The sequence below is a fragment of the Arvicola amphibius genome, chromosome 3, assembly GCF_903992535.2.
Source record: "Arvicola amphibius chromosome 3, mArvAmp1.2, whole genome shotgun sequence".
Classification (NCBI taxonomy): Eukaryota; Metazoa; Chordata; class Mammalia; order Rodentia; family Cricetidae; genus Arvicola; species Arvicola amphibius.
Window position 1 is genome coordinate 132,759,381 of NC_052049.1, and position 23,694 is coordinate 132,783,074.

Consider the following 23,694-nt stretch of genomic DNA (forward strand, 5'->3'; position numbering starts at 1 on the left):
CTAAACAACAAACAAACAAACAAAAGAAGCAAAACTAGTAAATAAACCTGTGGAGGAACTGAGGGTGGCTCAGTGGGGGAACACATGTTCAGCCTGTCTCAGGGCCTAGGTTTAGTCCCAGCATCAAAAACAACAACCACAGTGAAAGAGACTGCAGAGAGGGGACGCTGATAATGTAGAGATCACGTCTTATTTTCTCGCATGCTTCATGTTCTTACAAGTCACTAAAAGTAGATTGTAAGTTGTTCTCGCCACACATACACAAGGAGGATGTGGTGGCTAGAGAGATGGCTCAGTGAATAAAATCACTGCCACACAAGTATGAGGACCTGAGTTCGAATCCCCAGAACTCATGTAAAGCCAGGTAGTCTTCTTTAACAAGCAGTAGCAGAACCAATACCAGCAGCTGTTCTCTGACTTCTACATGCATGCCCTAGCATGCACACCAGCACTCATGAGCATGAACACACAGGCACATCATATACATAAAAAGACAATGTTTAGGGGCTGGAGAGAATGCTCAGTGGTTAACAGTACTAGCTGCTCTCCTATAGGAACTGGGTTTAATTCCCAGTACCCACATGGTGGCTCACAACCATCTATAATTCCAATTCCAGGGCATCCAAATACCCTATTCTAGCCTCAGTGGGCATCAAACAATCACAGACATACATGCATGGGCAAAACACTCCTACACATAAAAATAAATAAAAGATTACTTTTAAAAACATGGTATATGAGGTAATATGTATGCCAATTAGCTAGATTTAGCCATTCAACAATGTATACCTATATTAAAACATCATCGTATACCTAATGAACACATATAAGTTTCAAACAAACAAAATCAGGCAGGATTATACTTCCTGGTAGGCTCACCTGTGGGCATGGGCTCGCTTGGGGACTCGCCCGAGGCTTTGTCTTCACTGTCGTTCTCACACAGGGCACCAGTTCTTCCTTTCCACTCATTTTTGGGGAGCAGCTCCACCACCACCACATCTCCATGGATGGAGCGGTTCCGCGCCTTTGTGCCATGGATGAGGATGTCGCTGAGCAGGTCTGTGTGCAGCACAGAGAAGCTGTGAGCCAATGGCTGCCACACCAGGAGACACGACAGACGGACTGCATCTCAAGCCTAACCTCAAGCCTAACCGGACACTGCTGGGGCTGGGGAGGCGGCTCAGTGGGTGAAGTGCTCACCATACAAGCATGAGGATCTGAGTTTGGATCTCCAGTGACCATGTAAAAAGCCAGGTGTAGTGGTGAATGTCTGCAACCCATGCACTTAGTGGGATGGAGGCAAGAGAATTCGGGAGCTCACTGGCCAGTCTGTCTAGCCAAAGGAGCAAACTTCACTTTTAGTGAGATCAGGTCTCACTGAAAATCAGGTGGAGGAGGCTAGGAAGATGGTCCAGCCTGCCTTATAAGCATGATAATCTGAATTCTGAACACCAGTACTCATAAAGCCAAAGGTACACATATACACCCATACATACACATACGCACAGACACACATACATGCACACAAACAAAAGTAGAAAATGACACAAGAAGATACTTAACACCAACCTCTGGCCTCCATAAGTACAGAAAATGGTAAGTGTACCGGTATACCCAGGCATACACCTCTCTGCAGTGGAATAATCCTTCTGTACACTATGAATACGTATTACTCTCATTGGTTAATAAAAAGCTGACAGGCTGGTAGCTGGGCAGGAAGTTAGGCAGGAAAGCCAAACTGAGAATGATAGGAAGGAGGGTGGGGTCGAGGGGACATCAATCAGCCACAGAGGGAACAGGACACGCTGGAGGACAGGTAAAGCCATGAGTCAAATGGCAGGATGTAGATTAATAAAAATGGGTTAATTTAAGTTGTAAGAGCTAGTTAGTAATAAGCTTGAGCTACTGGCCAAGCATTTGTAATTAATGTAAGTTTCTGTGTGTTTATTTAGGAATGGGCAGTTGGGACAGGAAAACTCTGCCTATACCTCTATCTCTTGTAAGCTTGGTTTTCAACATGACTGCTTCTGAAATCAACCATAAAATAAGCAGTGGGATACTCCCATGAGGGATTTTCTTGATCAGATTATTTGAAGCAGGAAGACCCATCCTAAATGTGGGTGGTGCCTTCTGGTGGTAGCCCAGATAAAAGGACATGGATTTGCTTTTGCCTGCTATCTCCACCCTTGATGGCAAGTCCAACTATCTTGTTGCAGCATCTTTCACTGATGTTAGAACTAACTTATTCAGGTTTCCAATGCAGACGGATGACCATTGGCTCTCCAGGAATCCTCCAGGCCTTCAGTGCCAGATCAGGACTGCTGAGAAGACCAGCTCATGGAAGGAGCAGCTAATGGATTCTCAGGCTCTCCAGTGTGAGTCAGATATTGTTAGATTACCTGGACCATGTGTGTAAGCCAAACTAACAAACCCCTCATATACATATAATCTCTATTCAATTAGTTCTGGGGCATGCGTGCACGCGCGCGCGCACACACACACACACACACACACACACACACATTCCAAAACAAATTTCTTCCTTCTAAAGAGAATGTCAAACAGCTTCTTTCTTTCTTGTGTAGACCAGGTTGGCCACAGACTTGTGACCCTTCTGTCTCAATCTACTGAGCTCTGGGGTTATAGGTGGCACCATGTTTGGCTTAAACTTCTTGTGTTCTGCAGGTTGGGGGTAAACTAAGACTACTCCCATGGCACACTGGATGATGTGCTTATGCAAGGCCCCCTTCATCATTTTCTTTGAAAAGTTTTTAAATTTGTTGACAGTCTCACTCAGGTACATAATGTATAATGATCTCTTCACCCTTCTTCTGTTATTTTGTTTTGAATCCTTCTCTATCCCATCACCTTTCAAAGTATATATTACTCTCCTGCCTGTAACTGTGAGCTTACACTGGATTTATGCTCAATTCTTTCAGAGTCCTGCATAGACAAAAGAGTGGTCATGTGCATATAAAGTGCATACATGGGGTGCAAACCTGAAGAGGGGCTGATGAACAAAGGCCCTGGCAGCCACTGTTACTCAGCCTCCTTCAACTCATCCACCCATTTTCACCATCAAGGTTTCTTCTTCCTTTTATGCTTTGTTTTCTCCAATCTGCCTAAAACGTGACCACAGGAGAGCACACAGCAATACAGAGGAATTCTCACAACACAGCCTGGGCTGCAGGCTGAGCTGCACAGGTGAGCAGTGGGACCTCAGAGAGGCTGCTTCCTTCCCCTGTATGGCAGTTTAAGCATACTGCAACAAAACAGAAATCAGGGCTGTGGCTGCCTAGGAGGAATAATTTAAAATCCACAGCACAGCAAGATCGTAGCTATAGTGGGTGACAACTGTGTGAGAACAAAGGGTCTGGAGCGTCTGCGGTGATGGCCATGCAGTGTCACCTACATCTGGGGGGAGGCACAGTACTACAGGATCATTAAGCTATCTTGATCTTTTTATTTTTTTGAGACAGGGTCTTTCTCCATAGTGCTGCTGCCCTGAAACTCTTTCTGTAGATCAGGCTCTCGGAGGCCCTGTCTCTGCCTTTCAGCTGCTGGAATTAAAGGCACATGCGATCATTCCCAGTGTAATTTAAAAAAAAGAATTAAAAAAAATAAAGTTAGAAATGATAGACAAATAGCACAAGCAAAGTCCTAGGTTCAATTCCTAGCACTAACTGCCCCAACCCCCAATTGTGGACAAAATAAACCTAAGGGGGAAACTCCTAAGATCCACAAATGCCAATATACATAAGGCTGCACAACCCGTCAACTTGCTTTTTTTACCATATAATGTCAGAATTAAAAAAGCAGCATGGATATATATGTATGTAGTTGGTACCGAACCTGAGTCCTTACTGCTGGCTCCTTGTAGGCGAACAAAAGCTTCTATTTGAGCTCTGTGCTTGTTGACGTTCAGAATTCCCTAGAATTGTAAGCAAAAATCAGTGTGAACAAAGTTCTTTCTTGACCCAGTTTCTTAAAAGTTATGAAAATATATTCATATTATTAGCAGATTGTGGTCCCTGTCTTCACATTAGAGTGCTTTTTCTTGAGAGAAGATACTGCTAGCTTGAACTACTCTGCAGCTGCATGAAGGGCAAGACATGCTCCTTACACTACAGCAGGGACTTCAGCCCGGCACACTCAAGCTTTGTCCCCAAACGGACTTCTAAGTAGCCTGCTAGAAATGCAGAATCTGTGCCAGGCAGTGGTGGCGCGTGCCAGGCAGTGGTGGCGCACGCCTTTGATTCCAGCTCTTGGGAGGCAGAGGCAGGTAGATCTCTGTGAGTTCGAGGCCAGCCTGGTCTACAAAAAGAGTTCCAGGAGAGACAGGGCTGTTACACAGAGAAACCCTGTCTGGAGGGAAAAAAAAAGGAAGAAAGAAAGAAATACAAAATCCTTAGCAGAGTAGTTCTAAATCTTGACTGTGGGAGAACACACAAGACCACACACAGCCACATGAAGAAACAGGAAATGAATGTGGGTAAAATGACCAAGGCTGAGGAGCTACTTACTCCTTCCCAAAACCCCTCCCCAAGCCCCGATAGCACCTGAGGCCTCCTTCGAGGGGCAGGAGAGTGGCAAAGGGGGGAAGACAAACTCACAGATGTGATGTTGCTGCTGCCACCTCCGCACCCGCATTCATTCAAAACTGTATTTCTTTCCCAGTGACAGAAGGCTAACCCCCCACACTGTATGACACTGGGGCAGCTTAGAACTAGACAGTTAAGGACTATGGAAAAAATGGCTTCCAAATGGCCTTGAACTGGGCAGCTCTGTTTACTCAAGGCCATCTTGTGACAGGCACTGAACTCAGAGCCCTGGAATGGAAGGCAAGCTAAGAAGAGAAAAAAAAATGCTGGTTGTACTGACACCTACCCTTCACTGCCACCCTCACCTGGATGTAGCGTCCGGATTTGATGCCTGCCTCCAGCACTTCCAGGGGAAGGTGCTCTGGGTACTCCTTCCCATGGGTTTCCTGACTTTCATTCTCCCTTTCCCGGCGAGACTGCAGGATGGAGTCACAGAGCTCATGGGCAGCCTTTAAATCCGGCCAGAAGTTGTCCAAGTAATTCTGTATTTGGTAAAGGCACAGAGAAACGTGGTCGGATGCTGAGTCTTCATTCCAGCACTACTACAAGACCAAGTGGGCTAAGCAGGTAAGAACATCTGCCTGAAGACCTAACTTCAAATCCCAGCTCCCACATGAAAACTCCCACTGTAACCCTGTGCTGAGGGTGTGAGGACTCTGAGACAGGAGGATTGATGGGGCTTGCTGGCCAAGGCCTAGCTTCAGGGTCAGTAGAAAAAATTATCCCCAGGGAATAAGGTAGGAGCAATAAAGCAAGACATTCAGTGTCCTCCTCTGGTCTCCATGTGTGCACCTGGACATACACTGAACACACAAAACACACACACACACACACACACACACACACACACACACACACACACACATCAATCTGTTTCTCTATGTATCTCACTTCTGAACATGATGGTCTATAAAGGACAGATAGGAAAATCTTCTATTATGTATTCTTATCTTCTTACATGTGATTTCAACTTAATTTAAGGCTAAGATACATTCTCTTTTCTCCAATTATAAAGGAAAGAAAATATCCTTATGTGGAAGCCAGCACTTCTATTGATTTCAATCCTGTTCGGACAGCTTCTTTTCTTCCCTTCTTCCTCTTAAAAGTTCTGTTCACATCAGTGTCGGCATGGCAAACCTGTGCCCGTGTGCCATTCACATACCAACGGTCAGCACGGCAACCCTGTGCTCGTGTGCCATTCACATGACAACATCAGCATGGCAACCCTGTGCTCGTGTGCCACCTAACACGCCAACATCAGCATGGCAACTCTGTGCTTGTGTGCCACCTAACACCCCATTTTGTCAGGAAACAACCTCTTCACGAAGAATTTATCACCTTGGTTCTTCGCATCCAACGTCAAGTCCCCAGAGAGAATCCTGTTCCCCTCTCGCCTGAAGCTGACCCTCTTCTCTCTTTCTCTGCTATCACTCACCTCTACGGGCCCTTGCTCACAGTTTGCTCAAGAACTGCTCTACAAAATAAAACTGTCCTGTACTACTGGACTACAAAGAAAAGTAATTCTCAAAAAAGTAGAAAAATGTAATTTTAGTCAACTGTCCTCTGCAGGAACAAGACATGATGTATTACAACAGAAAAAGCAAGTGACACTGCCATCAATATCTAGCGCCCTGGAATTCTCTGGCACTCCAGAACACATTTTTATAGCGCAGTCAAGAAAATTCTATTGGCAAATCTTTAGCAATACATGCACATGGGAACCCTTATGGAATCTACAATTTAAAATTGGAACTGGACGTTCTCTAAGCTGAGAGGGATAATGGAGGCTGCATCTTGGTTTTTGCATCAGAAAATGCAATCAGCCAGTAGATTTGATTGGCCAACTGGACAGACAGGAGAGACCTGCCATCTATGGAGAGATTAACCGTCAGCCCAATCTCCTAGAAGGTACTTAAGAACTAGGAAGAAGGTGTTGCTATGACAGCCCGAAGCAACTGTCACTGATAAAACGACGTTACTGTGACCGGACAGCCCTCACATAAATAATGCCACATCTCAGCTCCGAGTGCCCCTACTCTTCTTCATGCATAATTCCAGTGGGGAAAAGTGAGGGGTTGCTGACATACAAGACTGGCTTTAAGGGGCTAGGGATGTGGCTCATTTGCAAAAGTCAAGGCTACCTGGTTACCAATAATGCTATGAATCATCTCTCTCTTTCTTTAAAGATTTATTTATTTTATGGGCATAAGTGTTTTACTTATCTGTGTGTATATGTACCACATGCATGCCTGGTGCTTGAGGAAGTCAGAAGAGGTCAGACAGTTGTTAGTTGCCATGTGGGTGCTGGGAACTGAACCTAGATCCTCTGTGAGAGCAGCAAATGCTCCAAACCCCTGAGCCATCTCTCCAGCTCCCAATATAAACCATATTAAAGTCTTTCTTCTATTTCCCTTTCCTTTTTTTATGAGACGGGCTCTCACTCTGCAGCCCAGGCTGGACTCAGACTTTTGGTGAGCTCCTGCCTCAGAACTGGCAGTCCTACCCCGGTACTGGAATTACTATGAAGTCTACTTTCTCTTATCTGTGTTGCCAAAGGATCTAGACTGTGGCCTTACAGGCACTGTTAAGAACTGAACAAGTAGCCAGGCAGTGGTGGTGCACACCTTTAATCTCAGCACTCAGGAGGCAGAGGCAGGTGGATTTCTTGAATTCGAGGCCAGCCTGGTCTACAGAGTGAGTTCTAGGATAGTTGGGGCTATACAGTCAAACCTCATCTCAAAAAACAACAACAACAAAAAGAAAAAAACAAACCCAAAACAACAACAACAAGAACAAAAACCAAATCCAAACCAAATAAGCAAACAAAAAACCCCAAAATAACTGAACATGTGTACACATGTGCCACTGGAAATACCTTGAAAGAGATTACAAAAACGCCTTCTGTTTCACTTCCATACTGCTGAATGGCCTCTTCATCTTCTGTCACCATAACGATGGGCATCCTGTCCCCGCAGTGGTGATAGTACCAAACAGCTGAGTTGTATATGCTCCTGGGACAGCAAAGGGTGGTGAGCATCCCAAGTATAAACACAGCTGCTGTTCAGAATGTCACACTGGTTCCTATCTGTCACCCTGTATCTATATAGCTAATCATCCGTCCGTCCGTCCGTCCTTCCATCCATCCATCCATCTATCCACCCACCCATCCTCCCATCCATCCATCCATCCATCCATCCATCCATCATCCCTCCCTCCCTCCATCCATCCATCCATCCATCCACCCATCCATCCATCTAATAATTCTTTTGTTCTTTCTTCACACAATAAATACTTCCTGGGTATCTAGATAACGGGGCGGGCTGGGCCCTCTGTGGGAAACAAAGGAATCAGAAAGCACCTCCCATCTCTTCTTCCTAGCTGTTCAGCCCCATAGCAACTATTTTCAGTTCCTGCTTTCGTTAGAAACCCCAGACTGTCACTTTGGAACACTTTCTAATTGGAGGCTGAGCTATGGGGCACATGCGAAATGACCAGCAACTCTATGAAAGATGAGGAACAGTCTCCAGCTAAGAGAAAAACCAGCTGCAAGCAGCTAAAGCTGGTAAACTAATAATACCTGAAAGAAAACAACATGATATGCCTGTAATCTTCCCCCAAGAGCTGAAGTCTGGGCCTGGAGAACTAGGTTCTGGACTGTAGTGTGTTCCCAGGGAAGTGCCCAGTCGTGGAAGGTCCTTTTTTGCAGGTATGTGCATCCCTCTCTGAGGGCTGTGGGCAGGTACACTCCACCCCAAGGAATCTTGGAGTTAATACCTAGGGAGCAATTACCTAAGGTGCCTGGGCTCTTTCTTGCATTTGGGCCACTTTGTGAGGTACTCTACAGGGTCTCTCCAAGGTCCCAGCAGGACTGACTGAGCCTCCTTTTCCCACATCAGCTTCACAGCCCCCATCTTCCCGCCATCACTCGCTCCTGCTGTGGGGAACCACTATTTGCAAACACCCCACACCCAAGTGCTTGCTTCACTCTGAAGTTCTGGGCAGACCTAAACTAAATCACTGCATTTTCTAGGACAGTTTCCATTTAGTGAGACTGGCCCAGGACATTAAATTGCTCAAGTCATCTTTTTATCTTAAGACATCAAAGTTAAGCCTTCTACACCACTAGTAGGACATTCCAGCCCTTGGGTCTAGGCAATCTCAGGCTGGGTACCTTCGGCTCCTCAATCCCAATTTTAACAACTTAACCATTACGTATTCAGGTGACACATCTAAAACACTAACACCCCAGCGCTAGCCACAGTCCTAGAATAGCAGCTGCTGTGCTTTGGTGTAGTACAGAGCAAGCCCGAAGAGCCACAGACGAGGAAATAGAATGGGTTCCAACGAAGGGTGTTGTGACCTGATGCGTACCTGGTCTGCCACTTCTCCATGGCCTCCCCCTTTTCCCGGGGCAGGTAACAGTGCTGCTGGAACTCGTTAGCAAAGAGAACGCAGTCATGGCGAGCATCCTTCAGGAGGTTTCGCAGTTTGTTATACTGTCTGAAACACAGGGGACAGAATAAATCTAACACAGCAGGTACTCATCTCCTGCCAACTCCTGCCAAGGACCAAAACGGACGAGGCATTTCCGAGTGAGAGATGGATTGTTTAAAGCCCAAGAAACGTCCCAGCACTCAGGAGACTGAGGTAGAAGGATCATGAGTTCGAGGGTGGTTTGGGAGACATAGTGGGAACCTGTCTTAAAAGACAAAATAAGGGCTGGGAAGATGGCTCAGTAGGTAAAAGTGCTTGCCACACAAGTATAAGGACCTCAGTTCGAATTTCCCAGAACCCAAATAAAGTTGGGTGAGAGCATCTGTCGTACTCATACTGGGAGATTGGGGAGAGGAAACAGAAAGAGCTCCAGAAACCAGTCTGCTGTGTGCAGTGGAACGAGAGATTCTGTCTGAAACAGAGTGAAAGACAAAGACAGGTTGTCCTCTGAGCTCTTGTACACATCACACACACACAGACACACACACACAGACACACACACACACACACATAGACACACACACACACAGACACACACACACAGACACACACACACACAGACACACACACACACACAGACACACACACACACAGACACACACACACAAACAGACACACACAGACACACACACACAGACACACACACCAACAAAAAGGAAGGGAGTAAACTAACCTACCCCTGAGAAGCATTTATTTCTATTGGCTCCTGTTTCTCAGTGTTAGTGGTTCTCAGTTTTGCCTGTTAGTTGCTTGCACTCGGGGAAGGCCTCATTAATTAGTTTGTAGATTAATTAGACCACTTCTCCTGCTTTCCCTCAGCCATGCTTGGCTATTTTACTATGTAGTTACATTATCTGCCCTTTTTATTTTGTGCCACAGCACACAAATAAAGTTTGGCACCTTTTTTGCTTCCTACTTGTTGGCAAACTTTTTTTTGTTTTTGTTTATTTAAGACAGGGTTTTTCTGTGTATCCCTGGCTGTCCCGGAACTCACTCTGTAGACCAGGCTGGCTTTGAACTCACAGAGATTCTCCTGCTCTTGCCTTCTGAGTGCTGGGATTAATAATTTTATTAATTTTTAATTAATTAATTTTAATTAATTAATTTAATTAATTAATTTTTGTTTTTTCGAGACAAGGTTTCTCTGTAGCTTTGTAGCCTGTCCTAGCTCTTGTAGACCAGGCTGGCCTCGAACTCACAGTGATCCGCCTGCCTCTGCCTCTCGAGTGCTGGGATTAAAGGCGTGCACTACCACCGCCCGGCTGCAAATTTTATTAATATTTTAAGCACGTATTTTTAAGCATTGATACATTTCCCTTTAACTTGCAGTCCTAGAAAAGGTCATGTAAAGTAAACCAGTGAACTGTATCTATACAACCTCCATGATTTCATGAAGAGATAGACCCAGCTGTCAGACAGCTAACAGAAAGTAATATTGTTCTCAGTCCAGAGAACCTTCCAGCAGTGTTAACAGAACCATGCCCAAACAGCAAGTCTACCAAGGGTCAGCTTCTGTGAAAGAATGTTTCAAGAGCCTGTCATCAAGAAACATTACAGGAAACACTGAGACAGTTATTTAAAAAGGAATGGGCAGGGCTGTTGGTTTTGCAGTGCTAGGACCCAATCCAAGGCCTTGCACTCACTCTGGTTATTCGTGGACAAATGATCACCCTGGCTAACATCGTCCCTTGGCGGGTGTGTTACCCTCCTGGGCCAGGCCTCTGGCTGGACAGTGAGTGTACTGCACTGGATGCTCTTGGAGGCATCATCTAGACAGGACAGGGCCCACTGCAGCAGCCTGACTACAGAAAGCAAAAAAAAAAAAAAAAAATCAAAGCCAGAATTGCAAGCCCATTTGTAGGTGCGTGTCCAAAAGACAGGGCCAGACACTTGTGATGCAGCTCAGCGCTGGAGGGCTTGCCTCAAATGCACGAGGCCCTGTGATAAACACTGAACCCCGCTGAATAAATAAGTACCCATATAAATAAAACCGCAAAACCCAACCAAATAAAAATGGGATTCGGACAGATATCTGGGCACCCATGTTCACAGTGGCACCTTTTACAGCAACAAAAGGGTGGATGCAACTGAGTGACAAGAAATAAGAGACCCAATGCCCATATGACTCGGCCTTCCAAAGGGGGCTCTGACACATGCTGTCAAGAGACCCAATGTCCATATGACTCGGCCTTCCAAAGGGGGCTCTGACACATGTGTCAAGAGATCCAATGCCCATATGACTCGGCCTTCCAAAGGGGGCTCTGACACATGCTGTCAAGAGATCCAATGTCCATATGACTCGGCCTTCCAAAGGGGACTCTGACACATGCTGTCAAGAGATCCAATGTCCATATGACTCGGCCTTCCAAAGGGGGCTCTGACACATGCTGTCAAGAGATCCAATGCCCATATGACTCGGCCTTCCAAAGGGGACTCTGACACATGCTGTCAAGAGACCCAATGCCCATATGACTCGGCCTTCCAAAGGGGACTCTGACACATGTGTCAAGAGATCCAATGCCCATATGACTCGGCCTTCGAAAGGGGACTCTGACACATGTGTCACATGCATGAGCCTGGACACAGGGCGAGTGAAGTAAACCAGTCATGAAAGGACAAACACCGTGGCTCCAGCTGTGTAAGGCACATAGAGCAGACATATGAGGAGAAAGCAGACGCGTTACTTGGGGTTGGGGTCAAGAAGGGAGAGGTAGCATTTAAGTAGTACAGACTTTCAATGCAGGGATAAGAAAAATTCCAGAGCTTGTGTTTATGGACAGCTACACAGTGGTTAATGGACATAGTGCCAGTAAACTGTATACTTAGGAATTACAAAAATGTCAATCTTTTCTGTTTGTTTTTTGAGACACAGTTTTTCTGTGTAGCCCTGGCTGGCCTTGAACTCAAGAGATTCACCCGCTTCTGCCTTCCAATTGCTAGGATTAAAGGCATGTGCCACAACCACCTTGTAATTTTTCTTTTCTTTCTTTCTTTTTTTTTTTTCCGAGACAGGGTTTCTCTGTGTAGTAGCCCTAGCTGTCCTGGAACTAGCTCTATTTTTATTATTATTATTAAAGATTTATTTATTATGTATACAATATTCTGCCTCCATGTATGCCCACATGCCAGAGGAGGGCGCCAGATTCTCATTACAGATGGTTGTAAGCCACCATGTGGTTGCTGGGAATTAAACTCAGGACCTCTGGAAGACCAGCCAGTGCTCTTAACCACTGAGCCATCTCTCCAACCCCTGGAACTAGCTCTTGTAGACCAGGCTGGCCTCGAACTCACAAAGATCAGCCTGCTTCTGCCTTCTGAGTGCTGAGATTAAAGGTGTGTGCTTGGCTATCTATTGTTTTTTGAGACAGGTTCTCCCTGTAGACCAGGTTGGCCTTGAGCTCACAAGAGATTAATCAGTCTGTCCCTGCCTTCCAAGTGCTGAGATTAAAGGCCATTTCACCATACTTGGCATCACCTTCATTTGAAATTATATTTAATACTACTGTGTGTGTGTATATATGTGGGGGCATGTACATGCCACAAAGTACATGTGGATGGCAGAGGACAACTCTGTGGAGTTGGTACTCTCTCTACCATAGGAGGGTTCTGTGTGCTTCCATTTGTCAGCCAGATAAGGGAAATGGACAAATGGCGTGAGAGTACTGATGGGGAGGACAGGGGCTCAGTAGGGAATCACCCCGAGTGTGACAGTCAGGGCTCTGGAGATGTGTGGGCTTGCGGTTATAATTTAGCGGTGCACACAGACAGTGCAGTCATAATTCCTGCTGGCAGGCTGTGCAGTGTTTAGGATAGAGTCAGCAGACAGAAGCCTGTGTGAAGTCGACACAGAGAAGCTTCAGAGCACTGTGGACAATGTCACCAGAGCGACGGCAGTGGTTTAGACAGTCAAAATCTTCAATTTTAAACATCCCAGTCTTAGGCGGTAGAGGACAGCTTTGACCCTGATCCTAGGACTTTGCAGGGAGAGGCAGGAAGATCAGATATTCAAGGTCATCCTTGGCAACAAGGAGTTTGAACCAGCTCTCTCAAAACAGAAGTTTCAGACTTAGTGAAACAAAACAAAACAGAACAAAAACTAGTTTTCTTAGAAAGGCTTAGACATTTCCCAAACCTTTACCAACTAAATCTTTCAAAATATTTCCTGGAGATGGATAAACTAACTTCTTTAGATTGAATTTTGGGGAAGGGAGTAGGGAGGGACAGGTACACCATCTTGCTATGTTGCCCAGGCTAGCTGTGAACTCCTGGGTTCAAGTAAGCTTCCTGTCTCAGCCTCTCAGGTGCTGTGACTGCAGGGACATGGCGGAATGCCCAGCTTGATGACTTTTTTACTGTTTTTATTCAATGGTATGGTGGTCTCATCTACAGATACAATCCCCTGCCCCCATCACTGGTGATGGCGCCCCTGCCTATAGATGCAGCATTCCCCTTTGGTGGTGATGGCGCCCTTGCCTATAGATGCAGCATTCCCCTTTGGTGGTGATGGCGCCCTTGCCTATAGATGCAGCATTCCCCTTTGGGGAATCTTATGTTTAGGATCACCACATGAGGAACTGTATTAAAGGGTCGCAGTGTTAGGAAGGCTGAGAACAGCTGCAGGATATTTTATCACACCGTGTGAAGATGTGTTGAAGATGTGTTGCTGTTTTACCTTGCCTGACTAAGGCACCTGTCTGGTTTAATAAAGAGCTGAATGGCCAATAGCTGGTGAGGAGAGAACAGGTGGGACTTCCAGGCAGAGAGAGGAACTTAGGGTTAGAATCAGGAGACATCAGCGAGACACTGAGAAAGTCAGATGTATAGAATCTGGAGGAGAGGTAAAAAGCTATGTGGCAGAAAGTAGATTAATAGAAACAGGTTAATTTAAGTTATAAGAGCTAGTGGGATAAGCCTAAGCTTGCTTTCATAAATAATACTAAGTCTCTGTGTCACCATTTGGGGCCTGGAGGTCCAAAAATGAAAATCAGACAAGAAAGACCTGCTGTGGAGAAGCACTGCTCGAGGGGCAAGCAAAGGGAAAACGGAGAACTGAATTCAGCAGTGTCTTTCTTAGCTAGGCTTTGCAGTGCCGTGCTAGGGTCTCCTAGACCTACTTTCAGGGGTCTTACAACTTCAATACGTTTATGTTTCTAGTCCTATTAGCCACTACTTAAATGGCATTTATGGAGTCCATTTTGGAGTATCTCAAAAATCATCATGCTGTTATCTGAATCATAAAAATGACATACATTTACTTTGTGCGCATGTGCATGCTCATCATGGAGGCTCGAGAACAATTTACAGGAGCTGGTTCTCTGTTCCCATCATCTGGGTCCTGGAGACTGACCTCAGGCTGGCAGGCTTGGTGGCAAGTGCCTTTACATGCTGACATCTGCTGACCCCGAATCACCACACCTAGCTAATGCTTGGGCTTAAAAGACACACTCACACACACACACAAAACACACACACAAAAACAACCAACCAAATAAACAAAAAAACCCAACAAAACATTTTGAGTCTTGCTATGGAACCTAGGCTAGCCTATAAATCAAACATAGGTTGGCTACAAATTTTCTTTCCAGAGACGGGGTTTCACTATATAGTCCCAGAGTTCTGCAGGCCTCTGCCTCCTGAGTGCTAGCATTAAAGGCATGCGCTGCCGCACTTGGCTTCATTAACTTACTTTGATCCCAATGCCTCAATCTCCTGAGGGTTAAGATTTCAGGCCTGTATGCCACTCCCATTTACAGTTTGGATCTGGCTGTCCCCAGGCTTCCTATGTTAAATGATCCACCGTGATGCTATTTAGATAGAGCAGAGCCTTTAAGGGGTGGAGTCTTGAGGAGTGTAGAAGGACGCGTGCTTCCAGACAGCACTAGAGACACCAGAACTGTTAAAACACTCAGGCCTTTTCCTTCAACCGAAGAAACTGGCATCTGTTCACCCAGAAGGCTGGAGTTTGCTAACTTGGTGATCTTTTGTTAGTCGATGGAGTCAGCTCTCATCTGAATCTCCCAGACTCCTGAGCACTGTTTCTTAGGCAATACAATCCATTCTTACAGGTCCCATGTACTTTGCAAAAGAGTTTGCTAATGTGTTTTTCTTTCTTTCTTCTCTTCCTTCCTTCCTTCCTTCCTTCCTTCCTTCCTTCCTTCCTTCCTTCCTTCCTTCCTTCCTTCCTTTTTTCAAAGACAGGGTTTCTCTGTAGCTTTGGAGTGTGTCCCGGAGTGTGTGGCCTTGAACTCACAGAGGTCTGCAACCGAGTGCTGGGATTAAAGGCGTGTGCCACCACCGCCTGGCCACTATTGTGTTTATTATACACCCTTCCTCCCTAGGCCCTTATCCTGAGCATTGTTCCTCAGTTCACAGAACCCATTTTTTTGTTTTTGTTTTTGTTTTTGTTTTTCGAGACAGGGTAGCTTTAGTGCCTGTCCTGGAAGTCGCTCTGTAGACCAGGCTGGCCTCAAACTCACAGAGATCCACCTGCCTCTGCCTGCTGAGTGCTGGGAGTAAAGGCGTGCACTACCACTGCTCTTTAGAACCCATTCTTGTGGACTGCAAAAGACATGCACTTTACAAGGGAGTTTTGAGGTGTAGCCACACCTTAAATTTTGTTGTGATAATTATCAAGAGGGTTTTTTTCAAAGTTTTATGTGTTTTTTTTAAAGTATTTATTTATTTATTTAGTATACAGTATTCTGTCTGCGTGCAGGCCAGAAGAGGGCACCAGACCTCATTACAGATGGTTGTGAGCCACCATGTGGTTGCTGGGAATTGAACTCAGGACCTTTGGAAGAGCAGGCAATGCTCTTAACCACTGAGCCATCTCTCCAGCCCTTATGTGTTTAAATATGTAAAAAATAAACTGCTGTGGCTAGACTCCAGAAGTTCGAACCAGCCCACTAACTAAAGTCATGCTGAACTGAGTTTCCTTCTTGCCTCCTGAAGTTTGTTTCTCTGCGAGCAGCAGAGCTTCCAGGCATCCCAGGGAGGAGGCCTTCAAGTCATTTGGGATGAGAACCTTAAAAAGACTCTGGGACTCAGCTCTCTGCTTCCTGGTCATGAGGGAGCAGCTCTGGTCGGCCACATTCTCCTACCCTGACGTGTATTACAGGTTCAGTGCAACAGGGCTGATAGAGCAGAGACTGGAACCTTTCACATCATGTATGGAGACGAACCTTTCCTCTCCGTGAGTTAATGTTCTCGGGTATATTTGTCACAGTAACAGAAAAGCAGCTAACACCACTCAGTCTGCAATGTTGTCTGAAGTCATTGCCTGCCTCTGCCTCCCGAGTGCTGGGATTAAGGTGTGTGCCACCATCGCCCAGCTCCATACATCTTACATAAATAAAATTATTTATGACTACATTTTTTAAGCTAATTGATTTAGTGTATGTGTCTGTGTGTGAGCCTGTGCATGCCAGAAGACAACCTGTATGAGTCAGTTCTCCCCTTCTACCATGTAGGTTCCCGGTTGTCAGGTTGGTGACAAGTATCTGTAACAAACTTTCTCAAATGTTTCTTTTGTGGAACTGCCTGATCCCCACTAACAACATGAAGGCTTCCTATTAATTATGAAAGATTAGCCTTAGCTTAGGCTTTTTCCTAACTAGCTTTACAACTTAAATTAACCTGTCTCTATTAGTCTATATTCTGCTTAGTTACCCCTGTTCTGTACTGTATGTCCAACTTCTCAGAGTCTCTGGAGAAATGGAATGCCTAGAATCCTCCTCCCAGTTTCTCATTCTCTGCCCAGAAGTCCCGCCTAGTCTTTCCCGTCTAGCTATCGACCATTTAGCTATTTATTAAACCAATCAGAAGGCGCCTTAGGTAGAGACACATCTTTGCAGTGTAAACAAATATTCTTTAACAACTGTCTGAACCATTTTGCTGGCTTTAACATTTAAATTGTGTGTGTGTGTGTGTGTGTGTTTGCAAGGTTCATTCAAGTGGTAACATGTTCAGTCCTTTCTCTAGCTGAATAATATTCTATTTTATGGATATACCACATTTTCTTAAACATTACCAACTGAAGGCCACTTGGGTTGCTGTTACTGTCTAGTTATCGTATCTTAAGCTGCTGGACCAGTAAGATCTCAGCAGATAAAATGACTTGCTGTGTAGAGCTGATGACCTCAATGTAATCCCTGGATCCCACAGTGGATCCCAAAAGTTCTCCTCTGACCTTCAATCGCACACACCCATGGCTTATATATTACACACACCACACACACACAAGTACACACACACATACAAAAATAATAAAAATTTAAAAGTAAACAAACCCACTATGAGTATCTGCAGTGTTTTCAGTTTCAACATGGATGTAATTCTAGTTCCCATGGTTACATACTCAGGAATGCTATTGATTCCTACCTTCTGAATAGGTCCTGGGAACACCCATTTCTGCCCAAGTCCTCACTATAGTTTGGGGTGGTTCGAATGTTTTCTCTAGTGGTCCATGCATTGTAATTTCATCCCCCTGTGAGATATTCACAGGGTGGAAAGCCAATCAGATTCCTGTGCGCAGAGATGACTCTGGGAGGTAGTTAGGATTCAAATGTCCTCAGCCAGAATTACAGGATTGAATTGCTCATGGCTTTATACAAAGGAGAAAGTAACCTATATCAAGTGTTTTGTTATAGTAATGCAAACAGGCGAATATACCATGTCATCTGAATTACAGCTACAGCCTCCAGCCTTCTTTCCTTCAGGACTCTTCAACTGAGTCCAGTAATCTTTTCAGACAGGAACCTGATGCCATGCCATCCTGAATAAAACCCTCCCTTGACATCCCCAAAGCCTATGAGGCCTTCCATCTGACCCAGCCGGCACCTTTTCAGTTCCTCGAGTGTGCCACATCTCCTCCTAATGGAGGCTTGGCCAGAAATCTCCTTTTCCTGGAAAGCTCCCCCTTGCCAGGCTCCTCCTCCTTGTCCCTAAGAGCTCAGTACAGGCAGCTCACTCGGGAAAGCCCTTCCTTGATCCCTGATTGGCTGGGGTCCTGGTACTTTGGAACATCTGCCCAGCTGTGGCTCTACGTCTGTCTGTGAGATGACCTGGGCTTGTCTGTCCTCGCTCAGGACTGGATCTATCTCTGTTTACTGCTGTGTCCTAGTCCCAGCAGTCTCTGGGTAAACACTTGGATGAACACATGCACATCTGAATGCATGTGTGGAGAGCCTAACAGTCATCAAGTGCCCCTTAATTAAATAAGCATTTGAGGATTGCTAGGTGACAGATGTGTGATTATCCTGAACAATCAAGGACTTGACATTATTCAACTGTTCTCCACAGTCTATTTATGAGAACAGGAATTCTCTACATTGGTATTCCTGAGATCAAAATATAAAACCACATCACCGCACAACAGGATTACAGGTTATGTCTCTCTGTTGTTACTTGCAACCCTGGCAATTTCATTCCAGCAAAGTGATATCATCTATCACATTACCTCAGAGCTCCCCCCCGCCCCCCAGACTCATGGTCCATACCTAAGGGCACTTCATTTACAGACAGAAAATACCTAGAAATAAAAGATTTGACTGTATGGGGAATGGATGCGTTCCCTGTCTTTGTTCCTCACACAATGCAGTATAACAATAGTTTGCACAGCACTCGGGCTGTGTTTTGTGTTTTAGTAACAGAGATGACTGAGAGCCTACAGGAGGATGAGTGAAGGCTATATGCTAACACCATGCTATTTAAAACAATGTTTACTACACTTACCTTTTTGGAGGAGGATGTGCATGTCACAGAGCATGTGTGCAGGTCAGAGGGCAATTTGAGGGAGCTGGCTCTCTCCTTCCACCATGTGGATACTATGGATTAAACTAAGGTCATTGGGCTTGGTGACAAGACCCTTTACATGCTGAGCCACCTTGCTGGCCTGATGCCACTTATTTATTTATCTTTAAAATTAGATTTATTCATTTTCTGTGTGGCTGTTTTACCTGAATGTATGTATGTATGTATGTATGTATGTATGTATGTATGTATACCACGAGAATGCTTGGTGCCCACAGAGGTCAGAAGAGGGACGGTACTGGACCTTCTGGAACTGAAGTTTTAGAAAGTTGTAAATCACCCCGAGGTTAAGGGGATCAGACCTGTGTCCTCTTCAAGAGCAACAAATGGTCTTAACCACTGAGCCATCTCTCTAGCTCTCCAATGCCATTTTATATCTGGAACTTGAAGAGCTGCAGATTTCTGGGGTCCTAGAATCAATTCCTTTTATAAACCAAGGGACTACTGTAATACACTTACAGTTTTATAATATTGTGCTGTTTATTAAATTTAAAGGTCTAATTTGGTTTAAGGTTTATTAAGTGCTTAAACATGAAGACTACAAATAGATTTATAGCTAAATACCAGTACAATTATGCATGCTTGTTTGCTATGACAGAGTCTCATATAGTCTATACTGGCTTCAAGCTTTCTATATAACGTAGACTGACCTAGAACTCCTGACCTTCTGTCTCTTCTTTACAATCGCTGGGATTACAGGCGGCTGCCACCACTCCTGGCTACTGGGTACCCAGGAAAACATTTTCTGATAGAAACAGGACTGATATTGTAACATTTGAGCGTGTGGTAGTTTGAATGTAGTTGGCCCCCATAATTTCATAGGGAGTGGCACTATGAAGAGATGTGGCTCTGTTGAAGTGGGTATGGCCTTGTTGGAGGAAGTGTGTCACTGTGGAGGTGGGCTTTGAGGTTTCCTATGCTCAGGATATCATCGCCCAGTGTCTCAGTCGACTTCTTGTTGCCTGTAAGATGTAGGACTCTCAGCCATGTCTGCCTTCATGCCACCATGCTCCCCACCATGATGACAATGGACTGAACCTTTGAAACTGAAAACGAGCTGCCCCAATTAAATGTTTTCATTTATAAGAGCTGCTGTGGTCATGGTGTCTCTTTACAGCAACAGAAACCCTAACTAAGAAACAGGAAATCTTCCGACCCAGCACTTGGTTGATTTGTTAAAGCCACCAATCGTGCAAGCTGACCAAGTGCTTATCTAATGAGAAACAAGGGGCAGAGCAGGGCCTACTTCCCAGCTCCTAGCCTTTTGCTCTCTCATCTAGTATACTAACACAGGGTGAAGCACAGCAAAACCAATAGCAGCAGCCCTTCATCAATTTAACTATGGAGACACTCAGCAGAAAGGACATTTAAATTCTAACTCTTTGCTTTTGGTTGTCTCAGGAATTGGTTTTCAAAACAATCCTAATATTAAAAACATTTTAGAAAACAGAAGTTGAAGAGGCTTGCAGTGTGTGAACGATCTGAATGATAACAGCAAATTGATTTTAGTGGAAGAAATTGAAATACGACACCTGCGGCAGTGTTTAAACCTGGATGTGTGCAAACATTTATATCTCTGTGACTGAATAAAATCAACTCCAAGCTCATTTTAAAATACTCAATTTGAAAAAAAAACCCAGGCACATTCCAGTTAACGTATATATTTTCTGAACTGAACATAAGGACAATTTATCATTTTCATATACAAATAAAGAAAACTTTATCTTTTACTACCAAAGTCTGAAGAAACCAAGGCATCTTAAAAACAGAATAAATCCAGCTTCTGCTTGTTAAATAACTTGGGGTGTTGAGAGTCTGGGTATATAATTCTAACATGCTATTCTCCTAGTCTTAAATTCAGATCATAAAAGTTTCTGAAAGTTAAATGAAGCAAAACTGCATTTTAGGGTATTTCTACAAAAAGGGGCAACTTTTCTTTCATTTAGGCACAAGGCACGTATTTTAAACTGGTTCAATTAAAAATGTTTTGTTCAGTAAATACAATTACTATGGCTGATAGTTATAGGACTAATCTAAAAATAAGACTGAGCTATTTTTTAATTTCATTGAATAAATCACTGTAAGTACAGTTTGCATCCATAATAAAGGAAGATAGGATTTAAAAGTACTCTTTTCCCAAGAAAAGGATGCTCCTGAAACAATCTATTAATAAGATTAAATAATATACATTATTAGCAAAAATAAAAAGAAACAATTATGCTACCTATAAAAATGTAAATCAGAAGCCAATTTACCATAGAGCCTTAAATCCCCGCATCCTGGGGACACTGCAGTTTATTGATCTACCATCAGATCTTTTGGTCACGTGTTGAAGCACACATATAAAATGTTGCCGCCTGCCTCACCAGCAAAGAGAATACCGAATTAGTTTCAAAAATCCTTTCGGACAAAATAATGAATTCCTCCTCCTCCCCTCCAACAAGGGACCTTTTGTAAAGGGGGTGGGAGAACCTTCACAATAAATAAATAAATAATGTAAAACAGATACCTCCGGCCTCTCTGGTGCTGCACAGCTTGACAAGCCGTTTGCATGAAAATAATTCCCTTCAACTCGGGAAACTCGAGGACCTCAAGGTAATCCTGGACAACTTTCCAGTCTGGAATCACATAATGAGTGACTTCTGCAGACAAGAGCTTCCCATCTGAAACACAATTCAGAGTGGAAGCGATTAGGTAACATTTTCAAACCCGGTTTATGACTATTTCAATGTCACAGTGCCCCGGTGTGCAAAATAACTTCTTATCTTAATTTCACCTTGAAGTTTTTAAAAGACAAGACAAATCTACTCTGGTAGCGGCTCCAAGTTCAGAGTAGATTCACTGCCACCTTCTCTCCTTTCTTTAAGCTGTGATTAAACACAAGCCCGACATGGTTTATGCTGTTGGCATTCTGCAGGAGAAGATGACTGATATTTTAAAAACACGTACATCTTCGGCAGAAGCTAAATTTCTATTAACTCGTCACTGGCATGCATAAACATTCTAATGGATATTTACATACATCTACACACACACATACACACACATAAATGCACACGTGTGCATATGTGCGTTAACTACTTCTATGTACCTAAAAATTCCAAAGTCATTCTGTTTAAAGCTTCTGAACATGGCTACAGGGCGCTAAGGCAGTGGTTCTCAACCCGTAGGTCGCTACTCCAGGGACAATTGGCCCTTTCACAGGGGTCGCACATCAGATGTTTATATTAACATTCATGACAGTAGCAAAATAAGTTATGAGGTAGCAATAAAATAATTTTGTGGTGGGGGGGATCACTACAACATGAGGAATTGTATTAAAAGGCTGCAGCATTAGGAAGGTTGAGAACCATTGCTCCTAAAGGTTGAAGAGAATGTACTAGAAAGAGTGCAGTATGGGCAGTGGTAGGGCTGCCACTCAACTGACAGCTGTTTCGTCAAGCTGTGACCTCAATCATATATTCTGAAAAGACCCTCGTGTTCATCTCCCACTAGGGGTAACAAACAGCAGGCTGAAAAAGGGGAAGTCTGGCCCACAGCAGTCGCCAGCCCAAGTCTCCTACAATGACGAGGCTGTCACGATGGAGGGCCTGCATCCTGGCAGGAGCAGAGCGGGCAATGCCAAATGCCCAGCAGTGCGCTCAGGAGCCAGAAAACAGCAGCCTCTTGCGGGCGGGCCTCCCCCACGGCACAGCCACCGAGCTACCGGCGCAGAGAGGGAGGTGCTACGCCTTCAGGTCCCTCGGAAACCCCGAAGCACCCGGAGCCTCTGGGCCGAGGGAACACGATAGTAGACGAGTCCCACGAGGGGCGCCCCTGAAGCTGCAGGACTGCAGAGAACGCTCCGGGCAGCCCTGGTTCCGCCAAGCCCAGGCTACTTTTGCTCGTTCTGGCTCCGGCCTTGACGCCAGGCCAAAGCCGCCCTCGCTCTTCAGGGCCCGGCTCTCCTCCTTCCTTAGGTCCCTGCCCCCTTCACTAGTGCTCGGTCGCCATCACGACGCCAGGCCCGGGCTCCCCTTGCGCCTGGAGCCTCGGCCTCCTCTTTCCTTCGGCACCGGCCTCCCTCTCGGGCCCCGGCTTCCTCGCTACGTCAGGCCCGGCCTCCCTTTCTCCTCAGGCCCCGACTTCCTCCCTCCCTCCCTCCCTCCCTCCTCCGACTCCGTTCTCCCTCCCTCCTCGGGCCCCGGCCTCCTTCCCGGCTGACCGTTGCGGCAGGCGGCTGGCTGCGGGCAGAGCGGGCTGTTGCAGGGCACGCTAGGCCGCAGGTAGTGCTCGCGAACGATCCTCAGCGTCCGGCCCTGGAAAGTCCTCAGCAGCAGCACCTTCTCCCGCTTCTGCAGCATGTTGGCGGCGTCGCCCGGCACGGCCGCCGGGAAGCGGCGGGCGGCGGACGGCAGCGGGAGGCGAGGCCGAGGCTTGGGGCCCGCCCCTCGGCCCGGTAGGGCCTGCAGTGGCTTCCGAACCGGGAACGACCTAGCTGGGGCCGAGGATCCGCGTAGCCCAGCCCAGCCCAGCCCAGCCTGCACCTAGATTCCTCTTTAAGCCTTAGTTGCCTCTGAACCGGGAAGAGTGTAGAAAAATTTTTGACCCCAAGGACCAACGGGCCTGACGGTAGGATGTGACAGCTAGTCTAAAAGTCGTGAGAAGATTTTACTTTGTGGCCGGGTGGTGGTGGCGGCGCATGCCTTTAATCTCAGCACTCAGGAGGCAGAGGCAGGCGGATCTCTCTGAGTTCGAGGCCAGCCTGGTCTACAAGAGCTGGTTCCAGGACAGGCTCCAAAGCTACAAA

At 45.5% G+C, this 23,694-nt stretch overlaps 1 protein-coding gene across 4 annotated transcripts in view; it reads right to left on the bottom strand.

Annotated features, from left to right (window-relative positions):
- Dis3l (DIS3 like exosome 3'-5' exoribonuclease) overlaps positions 1–23,398 on the bottom strand; it is a 41,738-nt gene extending 18,340 nt beyond the window's left edge. The window contains exons 1-7 of one of the 4 annotated variants that reach the window (XM_038323114.2): positions 23,110–23,391; positions 21,415–21,568; positions 8,973–9,101; positions 7,477–7,612; positions 4,907–5,083; positions 3,853–3,931; positions 880–1,059 (exon numbers count right to left, since the gene is read on the bottom strand). In XM_038323114.2, coding sequence (XP_038179042.1) covers positions 880–1,059; positions 3,853–3,931; positions 4,907–5,083; positions 7,477–7,612; positions 8,973–9,101; positions 21,415–21,568; positions 23,110–23,248 — 994 coding nt within the window. In that variant the 5' untranslated portion in view covers positions 23,249–23,391. Of the gene's footprint in view, positions 1–879; positions 1,060–3,852; positions 3,932–4,906; positions 5,084–7,476; positions 7,613–8,972; positions 9,102–21,414; positions 21,569–21,681; positions 21,922–22,921; positions 23,031–23,109 lie in introns of those variants that run through there. The other 3 variants (XM_038323115.2, XM_038323116.2, XM_038323117.1) reach the window with 3 other exon arrangements.
- Positions 23,399–23,694: the final 296 nt, after the last annotated feature.